Source organism: Pleurodeles waltl, chromosome 7 (assembly GCF_031143425.1).
Source record: "Pleurodeles waltl isolate 20211129_DDA chromosome 7, aPleWal1.hap1.20221129, whole genome shotgun sequence".
NCBI lineage: Eukaryota > Metazoa > Chordata > Amphibia > Caudata > Salamandridae > Pleurodeles > Pleurodeles waltl.
The window spans coordinates 694,462,938-694,490,094 of record NC_090446.1 but is presented as its reverse complement, the minus strand read 5'-3'; the positions used below and the strand labels follow the sequence as shown (position 1 = coordinate 694,490,094).

General features: G+C 44.8%; 1 protein-coding gene across 2 annotated transcripts in view; it reads left to right on the top strand.

Annotated features, from left to right (window-relative positions):
• The window catches only part of ARHGAP26 (Rho GTPase activating protein 26), a 1,945,875-nt gene that overhangs the window by 1,183,655 nt on the left and 735,063 nt on the right, over positions 1-27,157 (top strand). For both annotated transcript variants that reach the window (XM_069244698.1, XM_069244699.1), the window contains exon 15: positions 24,076-24,163. In XM_069244698.1, coding sequence (XP_069100799.1) covers positions 24,076-24,163 — 88 coding nt within the window. The remainder of the gene's footprint in view (positions 1-24,075; positions 24,164-27,157) is intronic.

Sequence of the window (27,157 nt, the reverse complement as noted above, 5' to 3'; positions counted from 1 at the left end):
GGTGGGGGGCAGACAACTGACCCTTCGAGTATCTACTCTGGACTTGTGCCGGGAACCAGCTTTTTCCCGAGCCAGGCATGCAGAACAGGGTCCAAACTCTGCTAGCCCAAATTGCAGCAGGTGCAGTCGCTCCAGCATTACAGCCCCTCCTCCTGCAGTTCTTGTGCTTCCCATGGGTGCAGAGTGGTTTTATCCTCATCCTTATACTAGGTCCAGCAGTTACTGAGGGTCAACATGCAAGGGGTGCCATATTTAACCCAGGAAAGCCCTGAGGGGACCATGTGGTCACTGGCCAATGGGCTACTGGGGCCCCTCCGCCTAGTGATGATGTGATGTCTGGCATCTGGCAATCGCAGAATACCACATTCTTGCCCTCTTCAATATGGCACAAGCATTCCTTGGTCATAAGGAGCAAGGTAGCCAATCCTAGAAGTGTGGCTACCTGAGGACAACACACCCACGGTAAAACCCATTTGGGGGCAAGTTTCCCCTCTCTGGTCCTGTCTCAAGGTGTCTACAGGAACAAAATACATCCTGCTTGGTGGTGTTGGCCAGGTGGCCATCAAAGGGAGATTCCCCTTTGAAGCATGCCTCTGGCCTAACAACTCCCCTGAGTGACCATGCGGGCAGAGGAGATGACACTTGGCTGCTGCGGCACTGCCTTTGTTCCTGTGCCTGGGATTCATTCCCGCATCTCCCCAAGAGGTTGGAAAGCTGTCTGTGTGTGCCTGCCTTTGTGAGGCCACTGGGTGAGCAGCGCATGGGGTGGCAACTTTCTAAAAGTTGCCTACCTTTAATAGTGACATTAATTTCAAGCTGAGCATCAAGTCGATTTAAGGCCATGATTAACTTGATACTTCACATGACCCAGTTTGGTAGTCCCAGTCAAAATTTAGCCTGGTTGGAATGCCACACAATAACTCTTCATTAGCCAATGGGGCTTTACCCACAGCAAAACAACAATTTAGAAGTGTTGCTGCTAAGACATATTGTAAAATATATATATTTACTTTACAAAGTAATACTCCCTGCCATAGGTTTCCATACGCCTTCCTTTAGAGGAGACTTAAATATAATGTTAAGGGATCAAGGGCCTGATTCTAACTTTGGAGGACGGTGTTAAACCGTCCCAAAAGTGGCGGATATACCACCTACCGTATTACGAGTTCCATAGGATATAATGGACTCGTAATACGGTAGGTGGTATATCCGCCACTTTTGGGACGGTTTAACACCGTCCTCCAAAGTTAGAATCAGGCCCCAAGTGTCTTTCCCATTGGTTTAGATGGCAAAGTTGAACTGGCAGTGAAAACACTTCCCTTCTGGCCTGCAATGGCAATCTGGGAGCCATCTGGTTCCTTGACACACAAAGGGTGGCACAAACAGTGCTGCAGCCTTGATGCACACTCTGTCTTACATGCACCGCATGCCATTTACCTGGGACTTATAAGTAGGATAGGCCTGGCCAATTTGGTGTATCCAATTTAACATGCAATTTGTATTGGGGTTAAAACACTGTCACTAGCAGACTCAGTACACTCGTGAGTCGAAAAATCAGCAGCATCAGTTCAAAAATGTGGGGGTGAACATGCAAAAATACTTTTTCTTTCAAGTAGCAAAGATGTATGTCGTCAGACACCATTAGAACTCACAGACCGTATGTTAGGTCCCCTCCTGCACCAACTCGGGAGCGCAGACCTTTACCGGTTTAAGAGGCTGCTCCTCTGGTAGGTCTTCTTTGCACAGAACTCAAAAGGAGCATTCACTTATGCCTCACTCAACTTCTCATGCACTCTCCCACACCTTACACCCACCACTCGCTCACACAGACCCTCCTATACAGACCACTTGCACCCGGCACCAATTTAGACAGCAACATCAGACTTCATCACACCCCTCATCAGAGCCAGTATTTTCATCCTCCTTGGAGACCTTAACTTTCACCTAGAAGACCGCATCAACCCAAACTCCATAGCGCTTCTAGAAACTCTTGCACACCTTGGCCTCACACAGCACTTTACTGAACCCACCCACCCTGACAGACACCTAATAGACCCAGTTTTCTTCTCAATCAGCAACTTCACAGTTGACCAACCTGCATCTGTAGCCTGGATAGGCCACACTCTCATCAGTTTCAGTATATACATCAAGCACCATCACATACCTACCACCTCAGGAACCAACAGCTGGAGCTGGAAAAGCATCTCAGAAGAGGAGTGGGCTTCCACTCTCTGAGTATCGACCCTGGCACACCTGTGGCTTGCTGAAAGCCCCCAAAACCTCAACATCTGGATTACCGGATACACTGACACCTTGGCTCCTCTCAAGTGCAACCCAAAGACAATAGCCAATCTACAGGCCCTCTATTACACTGAGGAATTCAGGCTTACTAAACGCTACAGCAAATTACTGGATCACAACTGGAGAACAAGTCAGTCAAGACACCACAGATAAAGACGTCTTCTAATCGGCGATAAGGCACTATCACCAGCATATACAAAACACCAAGAGCACAGCTCTTGTAGATCACCAGCATTAACAGCAGCAAGGAAATTATTGCCATCATCAAAAGATTTCACCACGCCTCCTTCCGCCTCCAGCAATATCACCTCTAACAAGACTGTTACAACAATCTCCAGGAATTCTTTTGTTCCATATACAGCAACTTTGACTCTTAACTAGACCCCGTTACTATTGCAACTGAACTTGCCATCATGACTAATGAACGAGCCATTGCTTTGTGGCCTGCGTCACCACTGTCAAAATCGCTGCTACCATGAAGACCATCCACTCGGAGGCTCCATCTGACCCTTTCCCACACCACCCCTTCGCCAGTCAGTGAAGCAATAACACCGATCCTCATTGCCTCCATCGACTCAGCCACATTCCTGGGCACTTGGAAACATGCCACTGACATGCCACAGCTCAATAAACCATCACTGACCCTGACACACTTTCCAACTATAGACCCATTTCCCTCCTACCATACTCAGAAAAGGTCTTCTAATCAACCAACGCCTCACCAACCACCTCAGTAAGAACCAGCTACTCAATGCCACGCAGTCTGGATTCAGGCCCAAGACAGTATATAAACAACACTCATTATTACTGCAATAGGCAACATCTGCATGATCCTTGACATAGGAGACACAGCAGCCCTCATTCTCCTTGACCTCTCTGCAGCATTTGATCTGGTGTCACACCCCATCCAGCACCTGCACGATTTTGGCATCCAGGGAACTGCTCTCCTGGATCTGTTCCTTCTTAACGGATAGAACACAAGCTATCAGCCTGTACCTTACTTCTCGGAAGTCCGCAAACTCATCTACGGAGATTCTCAAGGCTCAATCGCTCATCCCCACCCTTCAATGCATACATGATCCCTCTGAACAGTTTAATCCACGCTTGCGACATCAACAGCCTCTCCTACGCAGATGACCCGCATCTCGTACACTCTCTCTCTCTTGTGCAAGACCTCTAACACAAGAAATCAGTTCACTGCCTGCATTCCGGAAGTTGCTAATTGTATGAAAGCTGACAGTCTCAAACTCAACTTGGACAAGAAAGAAGCAGTTTTCTTCTAAAAGAATACCTCACTATGATATTCCAACTGGTGGCCGACCGAACTTGGACCCACACCCAGAACACACATCAGGAACTTCGGAACAACCATTGTTAGAAATTGGGTTTCTGGTTGGCAGAAGTGTGCATCCTGTCCAAGCAGGAACCACAATCCTAGTCTGGGTAAGTCAAACACACACCATAAATGAACATTTGCTCACCCTCTGGTAGCTTGCCACAGAGCAGGCAGGCCTAACTTAAGAGGCAATATAATAAGTATTTGTGCAACTCTTAAAACAGTAAAAACGCCACTTAAAAAGACAACACTCCTGGTTAGTAAACTAGAGCTTAATTTTATGAGTAAACCAAGACCAAAATAAAACCTAATAAGTAAAAGTTGAGATATTCATTTTTAAAGATTAAAATGCAATATAGTGCTTAGAAGCATAAATCGCCAATTTGAGCTATCTGGTCACACTAGACTGGGTGAAATCTAAAAGTTCAGGCCGACTGCAATGGAGCGCGGCTGGATACAGTCCCAGACTAGTCACGCTAAAGATTTATCTTCTCAAAGTTGAGTCAAGTTCACGGGGAAGAAGTTTGCATGGAAAGTTTGCATGGAGCAAGGCAGTGGTCCATGGGCACAAAGAGTCAGCCAGGTGGACTGGAGCCTTGCGATTGCGAGTGGTGATGGTAGCTGTGAGAATAGACAAACTTGCAGGAGCTTGCGCTGATTCTTACTGCAAGCGGGCCCATTTGGGGTTGTGAAGAGCACTAAAACCTGATTTCCTGAGCCACAAAACCACTTCTAAGAGCTCACGACTAGAGGGGGGTACCCTTGGGGATCAGGAGCTGGTTGAGGATCGGTCCACGAGTTGTGAAGCAGGTGTGTTGGAAGTCTTTTGTATCCCTAAGAGTTCTGAAGAACATGAGGCAAGACAATTAGCTCTTGGAGTCATCCGGTTCTGGGATGAAGATTCAGGTCCAGTCCTTCTCACTACCAGGCAAGGAGGGCAGCATATCGGCACAGCAGAGCAGGAGTCCAACAGAGTGACAGTCCTTTCAACAGCACAGCAGTCCTTCTTCCTGACTGAATATCCAGAGTTCCAGATGTGTACTTAGTTGTAGTTCTTATACCTAGGGGTGCCGTTGAGGTGGGGGAGACTTCAAAGAAAGGCCTTTGAAGTTCAGAGTCCCTGCCCTTCCTCCAGAATCACTACAGGAGGTTATGTAGCCCTTTGTGAGGGATCAGGACATAGTCCATTCCGGGTCTCAGACCCTCCCTCCCATCCTACCTAGAATGGCAATCAGCATGTTGATGGTCCATCAGTCACACCTAAGCTTTCTTTGTCTGTGGCTGTCTGGAGGGAATGCACAAGAACTGAGCTGTCACCCACCCAGACATTTATTCACCAAAAGAAGGCACTAGATAATTTAAGTTTAAAAAAAAAAAAGCCAACTTTGTTAAAGTGGAAATTTTAGAATTGCAACTTAAAATCTTACTTCCTTATCAGTTGTAATTTTAAATTGTGATTCCAGAGACAACAAACTCGAAGGCCCCGTCTCTTCCCAATTGGAAATTTAATTTATTAAATGTAATATTGTAATCCCAATGTTAACCTGCAGGAGAGATAGGCGTTGAAGTAGTGAAAAACAAATGTAAGAGGTTTTCACTATCTGACCATGTAAAACGTATCTTTTTATATACTGCACCCTGCCCTTGGGGATGTCTAGGGCCTACCTTAGGTGTGACATATATGAATTAAAAAGGAAGGTTTGGGCCTGGCAAGAGGGTTAACTTGCCAGGTCGACATTGCAGTTTAAAACAGCACAGACATGCTCTGCAATGGCAGGCCTGAGTCACGTTTATAGGGCTCCTGAAGTGGGTGTCACAATCAGTGCTGCAGGCCCACTGGTAACTTTTAATTTACAGGCCCTGGACATGTAGTTTACTTTACTAGGAACTTATAAGTAAAGTAAATATGCCAATTGTAGATAATTCAACACTACCCTGTTTTAAGCAGAGAGCATGTACATTAGCACTTGTTAACACTGGTAAACTGCCCAGAGTCCTAGAGCCAGCATAAACCAGATCAGCAAAACAGGAGGTCAGAGGGGAAAAAAGATAGGGGAAACCATGCCAAGGATGCTAGGTCTAACAATCATCGACAAACTGGACATGACTCCCCAAGTCAACACCATCATAGGATCATGCTTCCACACCTTGAAGGTGCTGAGGAAGAATTTCAAATGGCTCCCAAGCAACACAAAAAACGGTCCCTCATGTCCTAGACACCAGCAAGTTGGACTATGGAAACAACCTCCCATACAGAACTCACATTACACTGCACCTCAGGGAACTACACTGGCTTCCAATACACAAACACGCTCAATTCACACTTCTCACACTCACATTCAAGTCTCTCTACAGCTTGGGTCCCACCGTCCTGAAAAGTCGCATCGCCTTCCTCCAACCATCCAGACACCTCCGGTTTGCAGAACTCGTACTCCCCATCATCCCATACGTACACAGAACCAGATGCATTCTCTTACATCACTCCAAAAACATTGAACAACCTTCCTCTCCACATCAGAGCTTCCTCCTCTCCTCTTGAACTTTGCAAGAAGCTGAAGACCTGGCTTTTCAGTTAACCAACCTACCATAGGTAGGGCATACACTCATATTCAGCACCAGGATACCCTTGAGGGGTGATAGTGTGCTTTACAAATAAACAGAACACAACACCCTTATGGGCTTTCTTGCTCACCAGTGAATAGCCAAATGGCCAGGTGCTACAGGACCTGGCAACCCAGGCTATTTTACACAGATGCATAAGAGTTTGGTGGTCCAAGCATCGATTTGTAAGGTTAACCCTAATCATTCCCTACAACGCTTCCAGACAAGGAGTCAAAAAGGATTGACACATTCGGAAAGTGGATGTTTTCCTCCACCAACTTGGAGTTGGGGGCTGTCAATGCAGTCCGCTTTGTAGTGTGGTCAGTTTTAGATATCCTTTGCGCGTTAGCTTCAGGCGTTAGGCCTTTGTGCACTTTGTCCTGGATGTCTTTTATTCCTTTGCTCGCAGCATAGAGCCTCTGTGCACTTTGCTCTACTTGCTTGTTATTCAGCTTCGTACTGTTATTTTTCAAATAGCCAGATCTACGGTCTTGTTTTATTTTTTATATCACACTGTTTAGCCTACTTCAGCACTGAAGTTTCCAATAACACATTCTTGTGCTTCAGTCAAGGATACAGTCTGGTACATTGCCGATAGACGTGGTAGGAGTTTAGTCTTTGGGATTCTTGCGTAGGGACATTTTGTGATCACACTGACATGTTAGTTATAAAAACACTTCCTTGTCCTAATACAGGGAAGAGGGAGATTCCGACCAGGGAACCACAACTAGACGCTGACTGCCTCGTTGCAGATGCTGAACCAGATCACAGGTCTTTGCTTAGGTATGAGGGTTGATGTCTTCTCAGGGAATCTGAAATGCAAGTTAGAAGCTTAACATGCTGTGCTCGAAATAGAACTAGCTGAGGGAGAGTAGAAATTGTTAACACCATGATAGTGTTATTCTTATGTTAAACTCTCCTCGTGACTATTTCAATCCTACTGTGTTGTATGGTTCTGGTTATTGCGGCTCACGCCTTAATATCTAAAATGCAGTCGTTTTATTAAAACAATATATAAAACTTAAACTGCCTTTGTCATTTGTATATGAGATTATACTGTAAATGAGAGAGCTGGTTTGGATCTGAGTGACCACGACTTCCCTGAGAAGTTCCAAAGATGTCATGCGCTCGGCTGCCCAATCATCTCTTCCCCTTGGGAGAAATGAGGCACTGCTAGTTAGCCGGAGCAAAACCGGGTTTAGGGTGACACAGGTCCTTCCAAGTGGGTCAGACTTAGCCCCCCACACCGTGAACGATCCTGCTGCCTAGAAGTCCAGTAGTCTCATTTAGGATAATGAGAGCCCACGCAACAGCTTGTTAGGCCTGTGTAAGCATGTACCCTGCCCGTTGGGACATGGCTAGCCCGATCTTGCTTGCTGTTCCAGAGGAGTTTTGGCCTCTTTGGCTCAAACTATTCATGAGTCAGGGTGTAGATAAGTATGTCATTAGGGCTGGGGTGGGTGCGACTATGTGCGGTGGGCACTAATGTGGTGTTCCACCGCCACATTAGTCACTGGCTTTTCTAGCGACCTACAGACGTCTCTAATGGATATGGATTTTGATAGGTCCTGCCTCTTTGGTGAAAAGGCTGATCCTGCAAAGCCTCAATGCATTACACAAGCCTATCAACCCCTCTGTGGCAGTTTCTAAGCAATCAAATGCTTTTGAGGCTCCTTGAGGGGGCTGGCAGATGGTCATCATCAAGCCTGCCACCACCAGAGCAGTCACCCCAGTCCTTTTGTGTCCTAGGATGGGGTTTAAGCAGGCATCATGCCAGTCACGAGGGACACCAGGCATCCACACCTCCTCTGGGACATCAGCCTCCAAACCACTTTAGTTTGCTGTTAGCAGTACACAGCCACTCTGTGGGAGGCAGAATGAGACATTTTCTTCCTGAGTGGCAGGCCATAACATCTGACAGGTGCTCCAGCAAGGCTATGCCCTTCCATTTCTTTTTGGTCCACCTGTCCTTCCACACACATCTGAGCAGCTGAGTAGCATCTTTCTGATATTGTTACCCCCACTTTTTGCCTGGTATCAGTGTGTTTAGACTGTAGTGCACTGGGATCCTGCTAATCAGGACCCCAGTGTCTGTGCCTACTCCTCCAAATTTGGTTGCTGGTAAACTTTTACACCCTACAATTGGCATTCTGGTGCACCCATGTAAGTCCCTGGTATATGGTACTTAGGTTTGCAGGGCATTGTTACATTCGGAGACCCCCATGGGCTGCAGCGTGTATTGTGCCACCCATGGGAGCTCATGCAAACGGTTTCTGCAGGCCTGCAATTGCATGCACATTTCACTTCTGATATAAGGCTTGCCTTATGTTATGGTCACTGCACTTAGACACTGTAAGTCACCCCTCTGGTAGGTCCTTCAGCTCAAGGGTAGGGTGCATGTACCTAAGTATGAGGGTACCCATGCGTGAGCAGGGTACCTGTACACACCCCAGACTCTATTCCCTGGGCTTTGTAAGTGCGGGGAAGCTCTCTTAAAATATGTAGTGGACACTGGTCAACATGAGTGGTCCAACTACACAATGCCTTCTCCAAATATAGGCATTTTTGGTATCAAACATGTTGGAATCATGCAACTACACCGATTCCAGTGTAGGTTGCATGATTCCATGTACACTGGGTTTTTTTTAGAGGATCCCCCAGTTCTGCCTGTGCAGCCTTAATGGGTGTGGCTGCCAGCCCACGCTGCTGCCAACCCCAGACACTGTTTTGCCATCCTGCTGATGAGCCTAACGCAAGCAGGGGAAGGCAGAACAAAGGATTTCCTGCAAAAGAGAGGTGTGACCACCTCTCCCGTTGAAATAGGTGTCTCTGGGGTAGGGTGGCCTCTGAGCGCCACCAGGCTGCTTTGAAGGGCACATTTGATGCCCTCCTTGGATAATCTGTTTTGCACCAGGTCAGGAACCCCCGGTTCTTGCTCTGGCACAAAACTGCACAAAGGACAGGAGAGTGACCACCCCCCTGTCGATTTCCTCGCCTAGGGAGGTGCACAGAGCACTGGCACATGCCTGGTTGACTGTGCCATTTTAGAAACAGGGTGGGCAGAGTCCCCTGGGAGCATCTGACTGGTTAGGTCAGGTAGATGACGTACCTGCCCCCCTCTAATAGGTGGGTCACTATAGAGAGTGACCAACCCCTTTTAGGGATACTTGGGGCCCGATGTAGCAGAGGTTTTTCCCCATTCTGTGTCTATGGGAAAAGTGTTCGTACATTTGGGCCTTAGTGCTCCCCCAAGGGTGGGTCCTCAGATTCGTCAAGCTAGACTCTTCAAGGAACTCCCTGCAAGACATCTTCTGTTCTTGGCCTCTGAAATTGCTGCTGGTCTGCTTTTGGAACTGAAAGAAGTCTGTATCTAGTCGAGAAGGCTCCCGCTGCAACATTGTTTCTACAGCTCCTGCAAGATTTCTGCAACATCCATGGCTGTGAATCCTCCAGGGTCACAAGGACTCTGCCTGAATCAAAGAAGCAAGAAGGAATCTCCATCTGAGTGAAGGAGTCACTCCCCTACATCCGCACTCACCTCAAGACAGTAATGACCAGCTGGTGGATCCTGCTGAAGCACGGGCAACGAAAAGGTTCTGTGGTCCTCTCCATGTCCAACTTGTCTTCTGACCAACTTAGGAGATGATGGACCCTTGCTGCAGCCACTGAAATGGAACCTGTATGCACTGTGTCTGTTGGTCTTGCCAAGGCTTGTTGTCTCTTCCTCCAAGAAGATCTTCGAGCCCCGAGAAGCTCCAGCCTCCAGCACTCTGCTACTCCAGATTCAGCTCCCTCCTGCAACGTGGGACTCCTGTTTGTTGTGCTTCTGAGGCCTCTTTACAACTCCCTGTGCCTGCTGCCAGTGGGTCACTCGTGGAGGCTCCTCTGACTCTGGCTGGCTTTCCTTCCTGCTGAAGGCCTGCCCTGACTCCCCACCAAGGGTCAAGTCACTAGATTCTTGCTGGTCCTCCAAATCCTGAAAATTTCTGTGCAACTGCTATTTGGCTTGTTGGTGTTCCTTCCAACCACTGACCCTCCAGTGACCTACATGGGACAGCTTGTAGACGACTCCATGGATCTTCTGCATCCCCCTGGTCTTCACAGCTGGATTTCTTTCACCATCCTGCAGGAGCCTCACCTCCAAGAGGGTGGGCATTGCCTATCTACCCTGCCTGGACATCTCCGAATGGTCTGGACATTGTCCCCTTCTTTTTCAGGTTCTTCACGTCTTGAATCCACCTCCTGGTTTCACTGTTCTGGTCCACAGGTCACAACAGCAGCTGGGCAACCAAGACTTCCATTGCGTTCTGCAAGGGTTTCTGACACTACTTCACTCCTATGCAGCTGGGCTCCCTGATATAGGTACTTCGGTCTTCTGGGTATCCACAGGTGAGGGGGGGGGTCTCTCCAACCTTTCTTGTGCCAACTGGTTTCCTCGGGTCCACTAGGAAGGGTCCTGAATCCATACAAATTCAACCACGATGGTCCTGTGTTAGCCTATGGGGCACCCAACTCTGCACCCGTGTGCCTATGGAATTTCTAGTACTTACCTTGGTTGAGCACCTCCATTTTTGACCCACTTTCATAGTATATGGTGGGCCTCCCCCGGATCCGTCGCCTCCATAGGGCCCCATGTTTTTTATGCTCCTCTTGCTGACTGTTACCAAGTGTATATTTTTGTGTTGATATCTCCGAGTGAAGCTATACCAGTTTGAGGACATCAATAGTGTTGTAACAAAGAAACCTTTATTTTTACAACACCTGGTGTGGTTCTTTCTTGTGATTGATATCTGACTGACTATTTTGGTATTACAAGTCCTTGAAACGCCTCCTTGATAAGATTTAGCTGCTCACCACAGCTTTCCCTAGAGATCTTTTTCTATCTGTACACCTAAACACTTTCACTATGCGTTGCCTGGACTCAATATAGGGTGGCACACCATAGGTGTACACCATAAACTGAGCCAGCCTTCTACAGATAGTCTTCTACATTAAGACCTGCTACTCATTGGGTATTACCGAAGGTACATGTTAGAATGACGGAAGTGCATTCGAGCTGTCGGGAGCCATCCGTGCTGGTTCAGCAAACAAAGAGATGGGCCCATGCATTAAGCCCCCACGTGCAAGAATAATCATGTGTTCTGATGCAGTACGGCTCGATGACAAGAGAAAAGTTGTGTACTGCATATAGAAGGAGCTTGAATGCACTCTCGCTTTAAAATTTTTAATGAGTATTGACAAAAAGGTAATTGGTCACGTGTCAACCGCTGGTCCTGATGAGGTCTGCAATTCTAGAGAGGCTGAAACGTGTCAACCTGTTTGGTCCTTTGGAGGAGTTGGGGGAAGTGAGTGACATGGTACAAAGAGGCTCTATGTATTTTCTTTCCCTTGCTACCTCCTGGTGGGTTATGGACTTTTAAGCTGTATTTATAAACACCATCTATCATTTTCAAAAATTGTGGTTGGGACAGGCAGGAAATGAACACAGAATATGTATTTTTTTGTTACTATGTGTCAAATTGTAAATATTCATTTTGTTTATTTGTGATTGTCTTTATGTATTTTTACAGTTTTGCACTTCTAAACATCCCAGAATGCAAACTTAAATGCACACAGGGTTTTGCACAATGATATATGGTATTTGGCAGTTACATTAATATATTTAACTTTACACAATTTATGTTTGTGAGTTGCAAGCAAATACATGTTGTTTTGCCGATTTAAGCCAATTGTATAAATCTGTTCCTGTGGTGCTCCTAACTTCTTTATGGTCACACATTGGCTAAGAGGCAGCATTTGGAAGAACTGAGGGTTCATTCCACTGGGGCCAAGGCTGCTACCCCTGCACTGACACACATGGTGCTTGTTCTTGACATCTGTGAGGTCACAACAGAAGTGTCTGTTCACACGTTCACAGAGCATTGACAGTCAGGTCTGATAGGAAACCCATTTCACTGTTTGACCCTGCAGGACCATTTGGTTTGAGCCAACTCTACAGACTCTCGGGTGATACTGCTTTGGTTTGTATTGTAAATGTTTGGAATCTGCAGTTAGAAGTATCCATCTGAAGAATACGTTACTTACCTTCAGTATCGTTCCTTCTGGTGGATACTCTAACTGCAGATTCCTCACTGCCCTCCCACCTCCCTGTTCTGTGGTGTGTTCTCGTTTTTGTCTGTCATCTAGGAAGGTTCCAACATAGTGATCTGCACCTTGTTACTTCCAATTGTTTTGTACTCCACTTCCAAAGTCACGGAAAGGGTCAAGCAAGAAATAGAGATAGATGTGCATGGGTGGCACTTGTATATGGCTTCCATCATTTCAGGGGTGGAATGAAGCCCACAAAGAGCCACACAACATGCTCCAGCAGCATGCTGGAGCACTGCTATGAAAACATGCAGATCCAGTCCGGCTCCTGGGGAATAATTCAAAGGTGAAGAATCTGCAGTTAATCTTTACCAGAAAGAACGTTACCGAAGGTAAGTAACTTGTTGGTTTGGTAGACTGCATACTTTTACGCTTGCTGCTGGCAATGTTTGTTGTAATAGCAAAACATTAACAGTAAACCAAGCCCACCAGACCATACAGCGCAAACAGCCAAAAAACAGCCCACACATTGACCTGTCACACAACCGATTTTGACACTGCTAGATTGCCATTTACCCAGTTCAGGCCAAGCCCCTGGCCTCTGCCAGGCCTCTACTAAAGAATATGCTCTTTCTATTACAAGCCTGCACATTTCTATGTGAGAGAGTGTTGGCGCTGACTAAGCCAGAATTCTGGGCACCAGTTCAAGGTCAATTTTTGCACATCTCTTGATTCTGTTTTTTTGTGTGAGTCAAATGGTAAGTGGCCGGGGAATTCGATTGGGAATAAGCAGTCAGTTTTCTAGCCAGAATGAAACAATTTTGTGTTTATGGTGTACTTAATACTATTCGGAATAACGACAATGACGATCCTTGCCTGACATTCATTAAAAGTTCACACAGCAGCGACTGCAGCAGGCTGTTCACATTGCATTTAGAGGGATATCTAACAGGAGTGTCACCAGTTAATGTTAGAGTTAGATGACGATAATTTTGTGGCAATTAAAGGTGCTAGGTCTATTTACGTCTGTCTGTTTACATGCCACCGAGAACACCAGAGACCCTGCTCAGTATTAGCTGCACCGTTAACTCTCAGCATAGCAGTTTGGATTTCCCTCGGCCCACCGGAAAAATTCTGCTATTCTTTTTAACCCTCTCCCAAACTAGGTAGACAGAAGGAAGTTCCAAAAGTGCATCACTTTTGTGTGTGATCCGTGTCTGTTGGCTCCTGATGCAGGGTCACTTGATCTATCCGATTTTGTGGCCGTAGCTTCTAAATAGTTATGAATTTGCTGCATTTACCACATAATCCATCATGTGCTGCGTAACCTACAATTTTTAATTAACAAAAAAAATATTTCTACCGCAAATGGACCATAAAATCTAAGATTTTTTTTCTAAATGGTGACATGTTACATACACACAGTGGAAGGACCCTTTGCAAAGGTTGACTGGTCCCCTTTATTTTTTGCATTGCTGTTTTGGGAGTTAAACTAGTGCTAATGGGGTGAAACCTTTGACCCAGACCATGCAAGCTGGGATAGCGAGCACTGGCATGGACACTCCTACCTTTGTGGGCTCTTGGCTTTTAGACACGCTGCACAACATCCAAGCAAAATAAGAAAGTAATACTATCATAAAATAAAATGTGCAACTCTGTGCCGCATAGTTTGCCTTTTCTTGCTGCATAATTAAGTTAACTCTGCCACATAATTTGAATCTCTCCTTCCACATAATTCCACTGACCCTGCCATAAAACCGCCTAAGCCTTCACACCATCTCTTGTGGACCTGTTTCAGAAATTGACTTTGGCTGGACATGGTAACCCACGCTTCTTTAATACTATTTGCCTGCCAATTTATCATATATGATACACATGCTTTCCTGTTTTTGCTACAAGTTTACACCTATGTAAATCACCTCTGCAAATCACCTGTAACGCATGGTGTCCGTCATGGATGTTTCAGTGCAAACCTCTATTCTCACCTGGGGGTGTCTCGTCTGCCTTTGTGCTTTTTTTTTACATGCCTCTACTAGAAATAGTAATACAAATAAATAATCAAACATTTGTTAAGTGACGCAACTTATTTGCTTTTATGTCGGTCCCATGTCTACATTTGCACCACAGCAGTACACAGGATCTCCACACACCCCACCCCTTACTTAGAACATCGAGGTTACTACAAGATATTCCCATCCAACAAAATGTCATTTTTTATTTTCCAGTTCCTTCAGTACAGTAATACCATCGTGTAACCGTCACTGTAGATTTTATTCTCCAAATAAAAAGAATTTCAGTTGAACAAATTGAATCCTCTTATTGCTTCCTAGGCCAGTCTTTTTCCAAAGTGTGTTAAGATTTGCTCGAACGTTCTATAAAGTATCTCATTGTGATAAAAGGGTGTTTATTGGGCAGGGAGAGGGTCGTCTGGCTGCTCTTCATCACAGTGCCCCAACGAACCGACGTCCTGGCTGTCTCCTGTTGCTAAACATTAGGCACTCCGGACACTTAGCAATGAAGCTGGACACTGCTTCTCAAAACTGTTAATCAAAAGAGGAATGTTGTTGTTACCGGACGTTTGTGTATATGCAGAGTCTGGGAAACCTCGGCCCCTCTGTTGCTTGGGAATGCGCCCCTCATTGTGTCCCGTTTAGTAAATGTGAACCTAGTTCGTTTCCGTACCACTGGGCCCCTCGCCTCCACTTTTGAATTTTACAGTGTTTTCTGTTGTTTACCTTTCCTTTTGAATACCTTGGGCGGTCTTTGCAGCAGCGTTCTAGGCTCGAGCAGCTATGAATTCTGTGATGCAAGTCCTTTGCGTCAGCTGCCCCTTTAAAGTAGCGCACTCTCTTTGGGGCGCTGCTAGCACGGTCTTTGCCTGCATCTCGTTTGTGACTATTGCTGCTCAGTGTCCCAAAGTGACTTGGCATTTATTTGAAGCTGGGATCTTAGAATATGTCTGGATTTTGTTTGGTGCCTGAAAAATCAAGAGGTAGGTTATCCAGTCAGTGTCTATGCGTGGTACCAAGCTTTAGGAAGTCCTGTGCAGTAGCGAGGCTTCCGTTTCCAAAAGAAAGTTGTATTGAAAGTGTGCATGCAGTGGTAACCCCAGGCTGAGAAAAAAGTTTTTACTATGTAAGTATTTTTCCATTTGCTCTGCAGTTCATACCTGAGAGTCAAAGGCGGTTACTGCCCACCTTCAAGATTCAATTGTCTAATGGAGTTGCATCACATACTCTCACAAGGTGCAATGGCAGTGGCCTGCCAGTTATCCATGGTGCCAAATGAACATCCCTACCATTCTTGAACCCAGTAGCATGTTGCATTGTGGAGTAGAACAATCTGCTTCCTGTGGATGGGTCACGTCAGGCCACGTTTCTTCAAGCTTGGGTAGCTCAATACATTTTACCGGAAAGCTGAGTATCACTCAGGTGGAGGCCAGTCTCCATACTCCATAAAAGTGAAAAATGTCCTGCTCCTGGTGACACCCTTTTTACAACTGCTGGGTACGAGCAGGAGTCAATAAGGAGGGACTCAGTGATCAGGGATCTATCTAATAAAAGAAAGCCAAAGAGTTCATATAACTATTTACACCCACTACTAACTTCCAACTCACTGATACCATGGTAGCTCAAAGAGCAGCTCAGGTGGCACAGATCATCACCTCCACCACAAGCGTTTCTAAGGACTGGCCATATAATATGCTCACTGTGGTCAGTGGCTTTCTTCATGGACCCCCCACCCCAACAGACCTTTCAGTGCAGCTCCTTCTTAGTCTCCACCCTCATCAGATCCAAGATGTTATGAAGTGGGGTTCAAACATATCCTGACCAGTTCACAAGATCTTTATCACGACCTCAAATAAAATAATCGTCTGTGGTGATGCCTTCATCAGGAACCCTCATGGCAGGTGACTTGTCTGTGGGGCTGATTTCACTAAAAATAGTGTCCTTCCTCTTGGTCCTTCAATTTTTCTGACAATGATTAATGCGAATGTTTGATCTGGACAACAACGTCTCTGTACTCTGACTGCTAGATGGATTTATACCATCTATGCAAATGATTCCTGCACTTAAATGCAACCTCCATCCCGCAAAATGTATATTGTCAGATCCAAATAAGGGCCATTGTTCCCCTAAGACAGCTTCTGGAAGAGACACTGAAGATGGAAGTACGAATATAAACAAAAAGCAAAGGGGTCTAAGTTTTTGGGCAACATGTGAATAGTCTCCAGTGTTTATCTACGGGATTCCTCCAGTTCAGTACGTAGTTAAACTGGCTACTAATTTGAAAGTTAAGTAGTGTCTTCTTACAAAGACAAACAAGTGAAGACCTTATTCAGCCACAGCAAAAACACATACCAGTCCGACGGACTGTTTTCGAGGCAGATTAATACTAATACTACCATTGTCAGCTACAGCTTGCATTTGTGGCAAAATTCTATTCTGTACATCACACGGCTGAAGCACTTTACAACTTGAGGGTAAGTTTGAAAAGGAGATGACTGAGCATTAACTGCACATCTCTGGGCACCTCTTTCACGCTGTCTACTTGTACCAAACATGTTGGTTTTTCCAAGCCTTCATCAATTGTTTAAGTCTTTGAACTTGAAAACAGGCCCAAGACAGAGCCATCAACCTTCTAATTGGAAGAATTTGTTTGACAGCCGGATCAGGTGCTTCTTGTGGACATCACAGGGGTGCTCATAATCAGTTCTCAGTTCTACTGAGGTGGTTCTTGCCAAGCCTCAGAATTCTTTCATCCGTCCAAGGCTTTTCAGTGCTCAGGGTAAGCACCCTTTTCAGCTCTTTTGTGCTTTTTGCGGGCCTAGCCAGTGAAGCACAAACAAGAGTCTTCAGGGGGAAAGCCTAGCCCATCCTCGAGCCTCTGCCCAGTCCAAAAGGTCTCCCTGACTTCATTGTGTATCAGGCACTGGCTGATACATCACTCAGGTGCTGTGTGTCACTGCACCACTGACAGGAAGGTTTTCTATCCACAAGTACTATTGGTTTCAGCTCAGTTAGGTCTTCTCTGCACCTTCGGTTCTCTGCAGTATATAAGGTGTTTTTGTTGAAGGTGGTTTCTTGATGCCACTGTCGGATTATGTACGTTTGTTACCAAACTCTGTGGTACTCCTTTATCAACCTCAGAGGGAGTTAAGGCTAAGCGAATTCATTAAATTTGAACCTGTAAACGTGAGTTCTAACACAGATCAGTGGAGTGGATGCTTTAGTCCACTGAGACACCAGACCCCAGTGCACTTGGTCTGTAGTGCTATGCCACAACAGCAATGAACCACATCACCTTTATCAGTTTCCCTAGAGCGTCTGTCAGACTTTCAGAAACTGTGCTTGCAAGGGTCCTTGGTGGATATTTTTGCCTGATACTCTCTGGTCATCAAAAAAGGATGCATACATATTCTAAATATTTACACTCAGGATTTGCTTCTTATACTCAAGTAAATTCAAATTGCTCACATTGGCCAAGGTACTACTTCAATACTATGTTTGGCCACTTTCTAGACTTGCTAGAGGCACACTTTCACGTTTTTGTGCATCAGGACCACGGGCTATTGTGGTAGATGGCCTAAAAACAAAGATTGGGAACGTTTTTCATTGTCTCGCTTTCCAAAAGCAGATTAGAATATCAGTAACGCTGGTGTCTACAGCTTGGCTGTGCCAGTACTTACTTTCAGACGTCTTACACCTTCGTCATAGAGCTGGATTCTACCTTTGCTTGATGCAAGACCTTCTGACAAGGGATAAGGTACAAAGGAAGGTTACTTTTTTCGTGTTCTGCAGTCAGTCACTTTGAGAAAATGGTTCCAGAGGAATTTACATTCACCCTTTTAAGTCTGTGATCAAGCGACCTTGATGCCATGATGATTCCCAGGAAATCCTTGACCAGGCCCATGTTATATTAAAAAAAGAAAAAGAGAGAGAAAGTAGCTCAGATTTTGCCACTAGACAGTAAAAAATTAGGTTACGCGTCTTTCTTGCTTGAGTAACAGTTATGACCTTCTGAATGCATCTGGCTGAGTCAGTAATGCACCGTGGCATGTGGGATTGCTTTAGTAATCATGTAACTAGTAGGTAGGTTTCTCATCTTGTGTCGTCATCCATCTTGGGACTGAGACAGACTCCGAGACAGACTCCGAGACACCTAGATATCTCTCAGTGAATTCAGGAGGTGGACGGAAGCTAGAGCAACATTACCTTGCCCAAAATAAAAATAGAAACGTGAAACAAGACACATGTAATATGAAACTACAGTGACAACCTGCGTGAAAAAAAAGGAACAGCTAAAGAGTGGAAGAGGTCAGGACGTTACTCGGATAGTAACAAAGTCTATCTTAAAGAGCGCGATCCTCTGAGTTCCGGTTACGAAATACAGTCTTGACGTTTTCAAGAAGAACCTGAATGAAAGCCAGATTGGGATGGTTGAAATGTGGCAACACTATAAAGGAGGTGAGAGAGCCATCTGTACTTTTATATCTTCCAGCTCTGAGGCCATGAGAACATTAAGAAAACATAACCACATCTGTGTGTCTTCCCTCCCCATGAGTATAATCGAGAACATGTAGCCTAAGGGGGCACTGATAAAAAATAACACTGAAAGGCATTCTGATGTGCCATTCAAAATTTCCGGTGACTGACTTCATATTTATTTTCATAGTTAAATGGACTGATCCCTTGTCAGATTTGTTTCTGTTAACTGTTTGTACACATGTATTTCAGGAGGCACCATGATAGCACTCTACATGAAAACAATTGGTGGAGGTGTTTGTCTAATTCTTGTGGGTTTTTTTTTGTTGCTAATTTTCTTTGAACACACACGCAAACACGTTATTGTTTTTTTCTGAAAACCAAAGGTTTGACTAGAAAATGTTCTAAATCTATGTTGCTTAAAAATCATCATCTCTCATGTTTGCATTTTCCACAACGAAATGTTCTTTGCAGTAATTTTATGTGTAATTTGTGTCATTTTCTTTTTCATAATTACTTGCAATTTTGGTGTGATTTCGCAAAATGCAAAACTGGCGTTTGCTGCTGTTAATTGGCGTAAGTTCTGTCCTCACGTACATTTTTGGATATGAGGATCCATTTCGCACTGAAAAAAAGCACCGTTAATAGCGCTGCTCGCGCTTTGTCATTCTTGTTGTTCATGTATTTTTGTGGTAAAATGTTGCCGTGAGTGACCCTTACTTATATGATGTAGCATAATAGAGTTCTTCTAGGGGTTTCACATAACGAGAATGATACAAAACGATGCTAATTATGCCAGCGAAACACAAATTTCGCTTAAGTATTGTTAAAAGAAGAGGTTCATTTTAACATATCGGTTACCAATGCGCTGATTCAACACATTTCATTTGCTGAGTAGGATCACTGAAATGCTTGCTATCACGGGCCAGTGAGGCTTACCACAGTTCTCCTTAACAGAATCTGCTAGAATTAAGCTAGTCCTGGACAAAATTACTTAAAATGGCTACTATTTACGGGTTATTATGTGAAATGCAGGCTTCGCATTTGCAGTTTATTTTAGTTTGTAATGCATCCTTGCATCCGTCTTTAACTAAATGACCCATTTTGTACTTCAAACAAAACGCTCAAAATTGGGCTAGACACAAACATCATACGCGGGTGTCCTTCACCAGCTCCCACAATAGGATTTGTACCTTAAATCTAAATTATGAGATGCTTTATAATGGCGTAATCTCAAGCATTTTGCGTAACAATTTTAACACAAACTGTCAGAAATTGCGCAAGATTATGCCTAAGTAAATTTCACTTGGACCTAGAACTAACCAGACACAATCTGCGAACATAGGAGCAGGGCTCATCTAAGAACATGTGCATAGAGCGTCTCAGACCTTACCCGAGTATGCTAGCAATAAGCCAGTATAAATAAGGAGGGAGTTTCTCAGTTTGAGTAACCACAGTTCGTTGAAGGTGGTGGAAAGGAGTGCAATAATTTTAGCGCTCACTCTCTAATCATTTACGTGAAAGCGTGACGAGGTTACATAGCTGCATTGAATTTATCAATACACAACCCATCGATGCAATTGGAGAAATAACATAAGGCATGGCGGAAGGGCTTAGAGAATGCCTTAAACCTGTAAACATTTTGTTTGGTTTCATAGCAGTTTGCCTGCATTGTATGTTTGTATTACATTTGTATGTGTAGACACTGCATAGTGTGTGATGAGTTAGGACTGATTCAAGTTTGTGTACAAGCCGCAGTGGGTGTCTTCTTCGTTTGATACAAATTAATCCCAATAGCAAGTATATTCGTTTTTAGTTTATCATGGATAGACAATTACTCTGTGTACAGTATTATAAATAGGAAGTGGAATGTAATAATGGTTGGGAGGGACCGCCTGGTCAGCGTCTGCTGCCCTCACCAGCGCCACTGGCTGCTGCTGCCTCAGCTTTGCCTGAGACGAACTGAGAGTCCCTGACTCGTTCGAGGCCCTCCTCCATCCACAGGCTCCTGCCTGCGCCTCATCCCTGGTGGTCTAGTGGCTATTAACAAGTAAGTATCTCTCTCTGTCTCTCCTTCACTCTCTCCCTTGCTCCTGCTTCGATACTTGTGCCTTTTTTTTTCTTCTTTCACTCGTTTTTCCACTTTTTCTTTTATTCTTTTTCTGTCCTTTCTGTCCCTCACCCTGCTGCTCCTGCCCCTGCGGCCCTGCCCATCCTCCCCGTGAAGCGCTTTTCCCGCCCTTCTGCCTCCCAGCTGATCTGACCCCCGCCTCTTCTTAATGGCAGCTGCAGCCCTTCTGTGCCCATCTGTGCCCAGGCCAGGAACCCTGGATCTCTGTCAAGCCACCCCCTGGCCAGCATCCATTATGACGCCGTGACCCTCCACCGCCTTGACACAGGACTTCTAAGCGACTGCTGCAACACCCCCCCCCCCCCCCAGGACATCCACAGACCTTTTTTCATGCAGGAACTGACACATCAGTGCTGGCCACAACAAGCAGAAGGTACTCCCCACACCCGGAAACACCAACACCCACCACACCCCATCAACTGCCTTCTCCTGAACATAAGCTCCCTCTACAAGCATGCCACCGAACTCTGGGATCTGATCAACACCGCCTGACCGGACATCGCCTTTCTTACCGAGACCTGGACCAACCCTACCTCTGGACCGGACATCACCATAGTGGACAGATACAGCATCCTAAGGAGGGTCCGGCCCTCCCACCGAGGCGGAGGACTTGCCATTGTACACAAGTCCTCACTACGTATCAAGGCCAACTCAGAAGAACAGTGCACCACCATGAAACACCTTCACTTCCTGGTCCACACCGATCACAACTCCTCCATCTGCGGCACCCTGGTCTACAGAACACCCGGCCCCCACCCAACAGACATCAACAACATTGTAGACATCGCCACCCCCCAGGCTCTGGCGTCCGACGACTACCTCCTCCTCGGTGACCTGAATTTCCACCTCGTGGACCGCAACGATCCAAACACCACCGCTCTACTCGATAACCTCGCCACCCTTGGCCACACTGCAGCACGCATACTCCTCGATCTCTCAGCGGCCTTCGGCACAGTGTTCCACCGCACACTATACACCAGACTCCATGATGTAGGAATCCGCGGAACAGCCTTGAAATGGATCCACTCCTTCCTCTCCGGAATAACTCAGTCAGGCTCCCTCAGGAGTCAGCTGCAGAGGTCCCCAAGGATCCTCTCGGAGTCCAACTTTTTTCAACATATACATGACTCCACTTGCAGCCATTGTCAGAAGCCATGGAATGAACATCGTGTCATACGCCAATGACATACAACTCATCATCTTCCTCACCGAAGACCCGGACACAGCCAAAAGGAATTTCCATGCGTGAATGGAAGCCGTCGCCACCTGGATGAGAGAGAGCTGCCTCAAGTTCAACTCTGACAAGACAGAGCTCATCATCTTCGAAAATGCCACCTCAGAATGGGACGAATCCTGGTGGCCCACATCTCAGCACCCTGCCCCCACCGACTGAGCACGCCCACAACCTAGGCATCATCCATGAATCCTCCGTATCTATGACCCGCCAGGTAAACTCCGTCATCTCCTCCTGCTGGCACACCCTCTGCAATCTCTGAAATGTTTTCAAATGGATCCCAGCAGACTGCAGCAGGACAGTCACCCACGCCTTAGTCACTTGCAAGCTTGACTATGCCAACGCTCTCTACGCCAGAACAAGAAGCATCAAAAAGCTGCAGCTCATCGAGAACCCCGCTGCCAGACTTGTCCTCAACCTCCCACACTAAGAACATATCCCCCAGCACCTGAGGGCCATCCACTGGCTCCCGATAGAAAAACAAATCACCTTCAAGCTACTCACCCACACGTACAAAGCCATACACATCGTTGGACCGGCCTACCTGAACCACCACTTCTCCTTCCACACCCCCACCAGATCTCTCCACTCCGCCCAGCTAGCACTGACCACCATGACACTCATACAGAAAACCACAGCTGGAGGAAGGTCCTTCACCTACCGTGCGGCAAAGAGCTGGAACAACCTACCCCTGCACCTCAGACAAAGCCCATCGCTCACCATATTCAGGAAGAACCTCAAGACATGGCTCTTCGAATGAGGCTCTGTCTGCCACCTAGCGCCTTGAGACCCTAACGTGTGAGTAGTTGCCCTATAGAAAAATGAATGAATTAATTGATTGATTGAATGATTGTAACATTTCTTCAGCCATACTATTAATTACATTTTTCCCCTTCTATGTATAGTAGTACGTGGATGGTGGTCTGTGGTTGACTGCTTCATTGATTCATTGTCACAGTTTTCATGGAAAAGTACATGTTTAAACTCTAGACCATGCCCTGTTTGCAGGCATTGGAGTTCCATAGGCTGAGTCCAACTGTACATAAACAACTGGCATATCATGCACCGCACTTGCTAACTTTACTTAGGGGCAGCCATGTTATCAAGCGCCTGGAGCTTCGCGACTGTAGTAATGTGTCATAAAAGGAAAGCAGCTGCAGTGGAATAGGACTGACAAAGAGCAGTTTTGGGGGTGGGCTCTTTTCCACTTGTTGTGATCTAACACTAAAGAGAGCCACCTGAATATGGCTATTACTTTGCAAATAACAGGGTACGGCACACTGTGCAAATAACACATTTAATGTATTAGAATGCCAAAACTCCTGAGTGACCAAGACACTAAATCGTGGGAAAATGAAGGACACTTTAAGTAGGGATAAGGTTATATTCTTTTTCATTTGCTAAAAACTGTGGTTTTGCTGCACCCAGGTCATCTGCATACTTTCAAGATGGTCTGTGAGTGACTGAAATGGGACACACCTCATCAAAATGTTTATAATCATGTCCGATTCTCTACAATATCCTTCAGTATTGCTATTGTACATCTGTCTGTCAGACTTCTGAAGTGCCTGACTTTGCTTGTGGTCCACCTACTATAAATGCCCTAATAAATATACTGTCTCTGTGTTAAATTCGGAATGAATGCATAAACCAACCATCCAGAAGCCCTTTAAACAAAGCATGTTACAAGCCAAAATATCGCTTTTCACAGTAGTCACACTTCAGACTTCTGCCTTTTGGGATAGTGGCCTAACAGTTCTCTTCTATGGAATTAGTTTCCATGAGCATTGGCAAATGTATAGTTATTAGTAATGGTACTTTTGTAAGGTTTCTCTCGTCAGATTGTCTTCCAGATGTTTGTGTATTCTGTTATATCTCCCAATTTCCTTTCTACCCATAGACACCAAAGCATCTTCCGAAGGCGACTCAGACGCCATTGACGAGTGGGAGATAAAAACTATCACAAGTGCCTTGAAAACATACCTGAGGTAAGAGAGGAAAAATAGTTATAAACTTCTTTTAAGAACTTTTATATAAATCGTTGCATGGTTTTTTATTCATTTACCCATTTCACAAATGGCAAGAAGTTATCTGTTTTGACCCTAACAGTTTAGTTGTCTTCAAATCTAAAAGCACACCTTTAAACATACAATAATCTTTTTGCTAGCAGTTAGTATAGTGAATTAAATAGAAATAAAGGGTACACTTGAGCTGTATTAATGCCCTTGAAGTGTCATGGTTCATTTGTAGTGACAGTGAAACTTAAGAAAATAAAGGTACAAGCTCCAATCCATGTGCTTCAAGGTACCACAGCAAATGCTTGCTTGTTAAGTTTCAACATGGCTGCTGACATAGGACTGATTTTTGTAAATTACAAAATGAATGCTCATCCCAAAGTAGTAAGTCAATTCCCTTCATTGTTTAATAATTTAGGAAAGTTAAAGACCATGAAAGTAAAGCTGCATAATAATGAGGTTGCCAGTTCAGTTGCTTAGAGACATAGATGAATTGCTTTTCATTTACAAGAAGCTATTAAAAAATAACTTGAATCATTACTTAAGAATGACCTTATTGAGTGTTCCACTGGTCCAACACCATGGGTTTCTCCCATAGTAGTAGTGCCTAAAAAACAGTATAACCTTTTGTTTTTAATAGTATAAGCCACGGTAATGGTAACAGTTCATTGTATTACTCTTCAGGCATTACATTTATTGATTCACAACTGTCGATAATAAAAAGGTATTTAACATCTTAATTTTCAGTGTAATCTTTGCACATTATATGATTTAGTTGCTTTAACATGTTGACTTTTCTGTGACAGTTTTTTTTCTTCACATTCGACCAGTCCGTGTGCACATTTTTGTGAGATAAACCTCAACATTGCCCAATCACTTTCTCCACTTTTACTTATTGAGGTGGAGGAACTGTCTGACGATGATTTAGATGACGATTGACTACTTTTAGGATCTATTTGCCTCAACTGATGTCACTGCTTGGCCTTGTGGGGGGGTGTTAAACGTTGCTTCTGGAACTTTCTGCCAACTATTTTGTCTTCGTGCGGTAACACACTTACTTTTTCCTTCGCTTTACACGTTGTCACAAAATGGTTCTCTTTTCCACAGCCTTTGCAAATCTGTCCAATGGAAATCCACATCTGAAACATGACTTATTACGTGTAGACATCACTTTGTGTCCTTCAGATTTTTGTTTCAAATTGTTTTTCACACTCATGACTGGCTCTTTAGGATTACCTCCTCTCTCCATGTCAGCAGCTTGTTTCTCAGCACGTTTCTCTGCTCTGGCAGTCATCAGCACTCACTCCAGATTGAGTTTATCTCAGCATTCGTTGTCTGAATGAATCGGACAAGTATCCATCCATAACTCTAAGCTGCATGGCTTCTTCACTGATAAATTCATTGAACTTATAGTGTTTGAGTGTGTTGAGTCTTTCCACCAATTCATCACTTGTTTCACCAACTCTTTGACGTTCTTGACTGGAAACATATAGGGGGTTATTCTAACTTTGGAGGAGGTGTTAATCCGTCCCAAAAGTGACGGAAAAGTGACGGATTTACCACCAGCCGTATTACGAGTCCATTATATCCTATGGAACTCGTAATACGGCTGGTGGTATATCTGTCACTTTACCGTCACTTTTGGGACGGATTAACACTCCTCCAAAGTTAGATTAACCCCCATAGTCTTTAATTGATGTTTGGTATTGGATTGAACTTGAGATCCAATGCATTTTTAATCTGACAGTGTGTGACTTCTTCATCAGTTCTCTGCATTTTCTTTATGACTTCTTTCACATCACCAGCAAGATTGTTGAGATATTTGAAAATCTTTCGGTTATCAGTATCTTCAAGTGCCTCAATTAAATCTTCAAATGTCTCTATCCATGCAGTCCATCTATCATCAATGTTTTGCTTCTTGGTGGTATTGAAAGGTGGTGGTGTTTTGAGGAAGGTGGCCGCATTATAGGCCAATGTTCACCTTACTGACAACCAGCAGTTGCCTTCAACTATTGGCTTTTGGAAGACCTAAGAAGTTGCTCTGAGCCCCACTTGCAACTTGGTGAGACACTGCTTTGGGTATGGACAGGTCTGTAAGCACAACCCTGAGCACTTCTCCTTGTTGATGTCTTCCTTGCAGCACTTCTGTTCGCAGCCTTAGTTGGTATATTATGATTGTCTTCGACTGCACTTCGTAAACCTGGTTGTTATCCGTCTTTAGCGTTAACTCTGTGTACAATGTGTAACTTTTTTTTGATTGGCAGCACAGTACGTTTTTTTATGATCTTGGTTGTAGCTTCTTGCCCAACAATGTAAAACGTCTTAGTGAAGGTTTCTTTCTGTTCACATGATTTCCTCCGGCTGGGGCCTATGCTTTGACTCCACATACGCCAACCGCGTGCCTATTATCTTTGTGATGACCGCAATTCAATGAAGGTCAGTATGCCGTTGACAAACCTCAGTGAATACACAGACTCGGTTTATGTCACGATTTTGCAGTACAACATTTTGGATTGATTGATATTTATGCGTACTACCTATTGACTGATATCTGTTCGCTGACTGAGTATTTTCACGCTTCACTTTGCGCCCTTTACTGTTCCATCACAAGCACTATGTGTTCACTCTGCACTTAATACACAGTTTGGAATTATCTTTGCTGCTGCTTCTAAACTCTTGTCAAATACTGTGAAAATGTGTTTATGCAACTTTGGGGTCAAATTGTTTTTTGTTACCATAATTAAGTTATCTATGTTGAATCAGTGTCTTAATGTTACCTTATGTGACATGGTTGTATGATAGCTTAGTTTGCTAGTAGTGGCACACAAACAACCGGTGACAGGATATTTCCTCGAACGGTGGGAAAAGATAACATTCAAGTGGTCTTTAGTTTGCTCAACAATGCTATGCTGTTCATTTCCTTTTAGACTGCCACACTTCATGCCCACATCAGAGCATCTTTCAAGG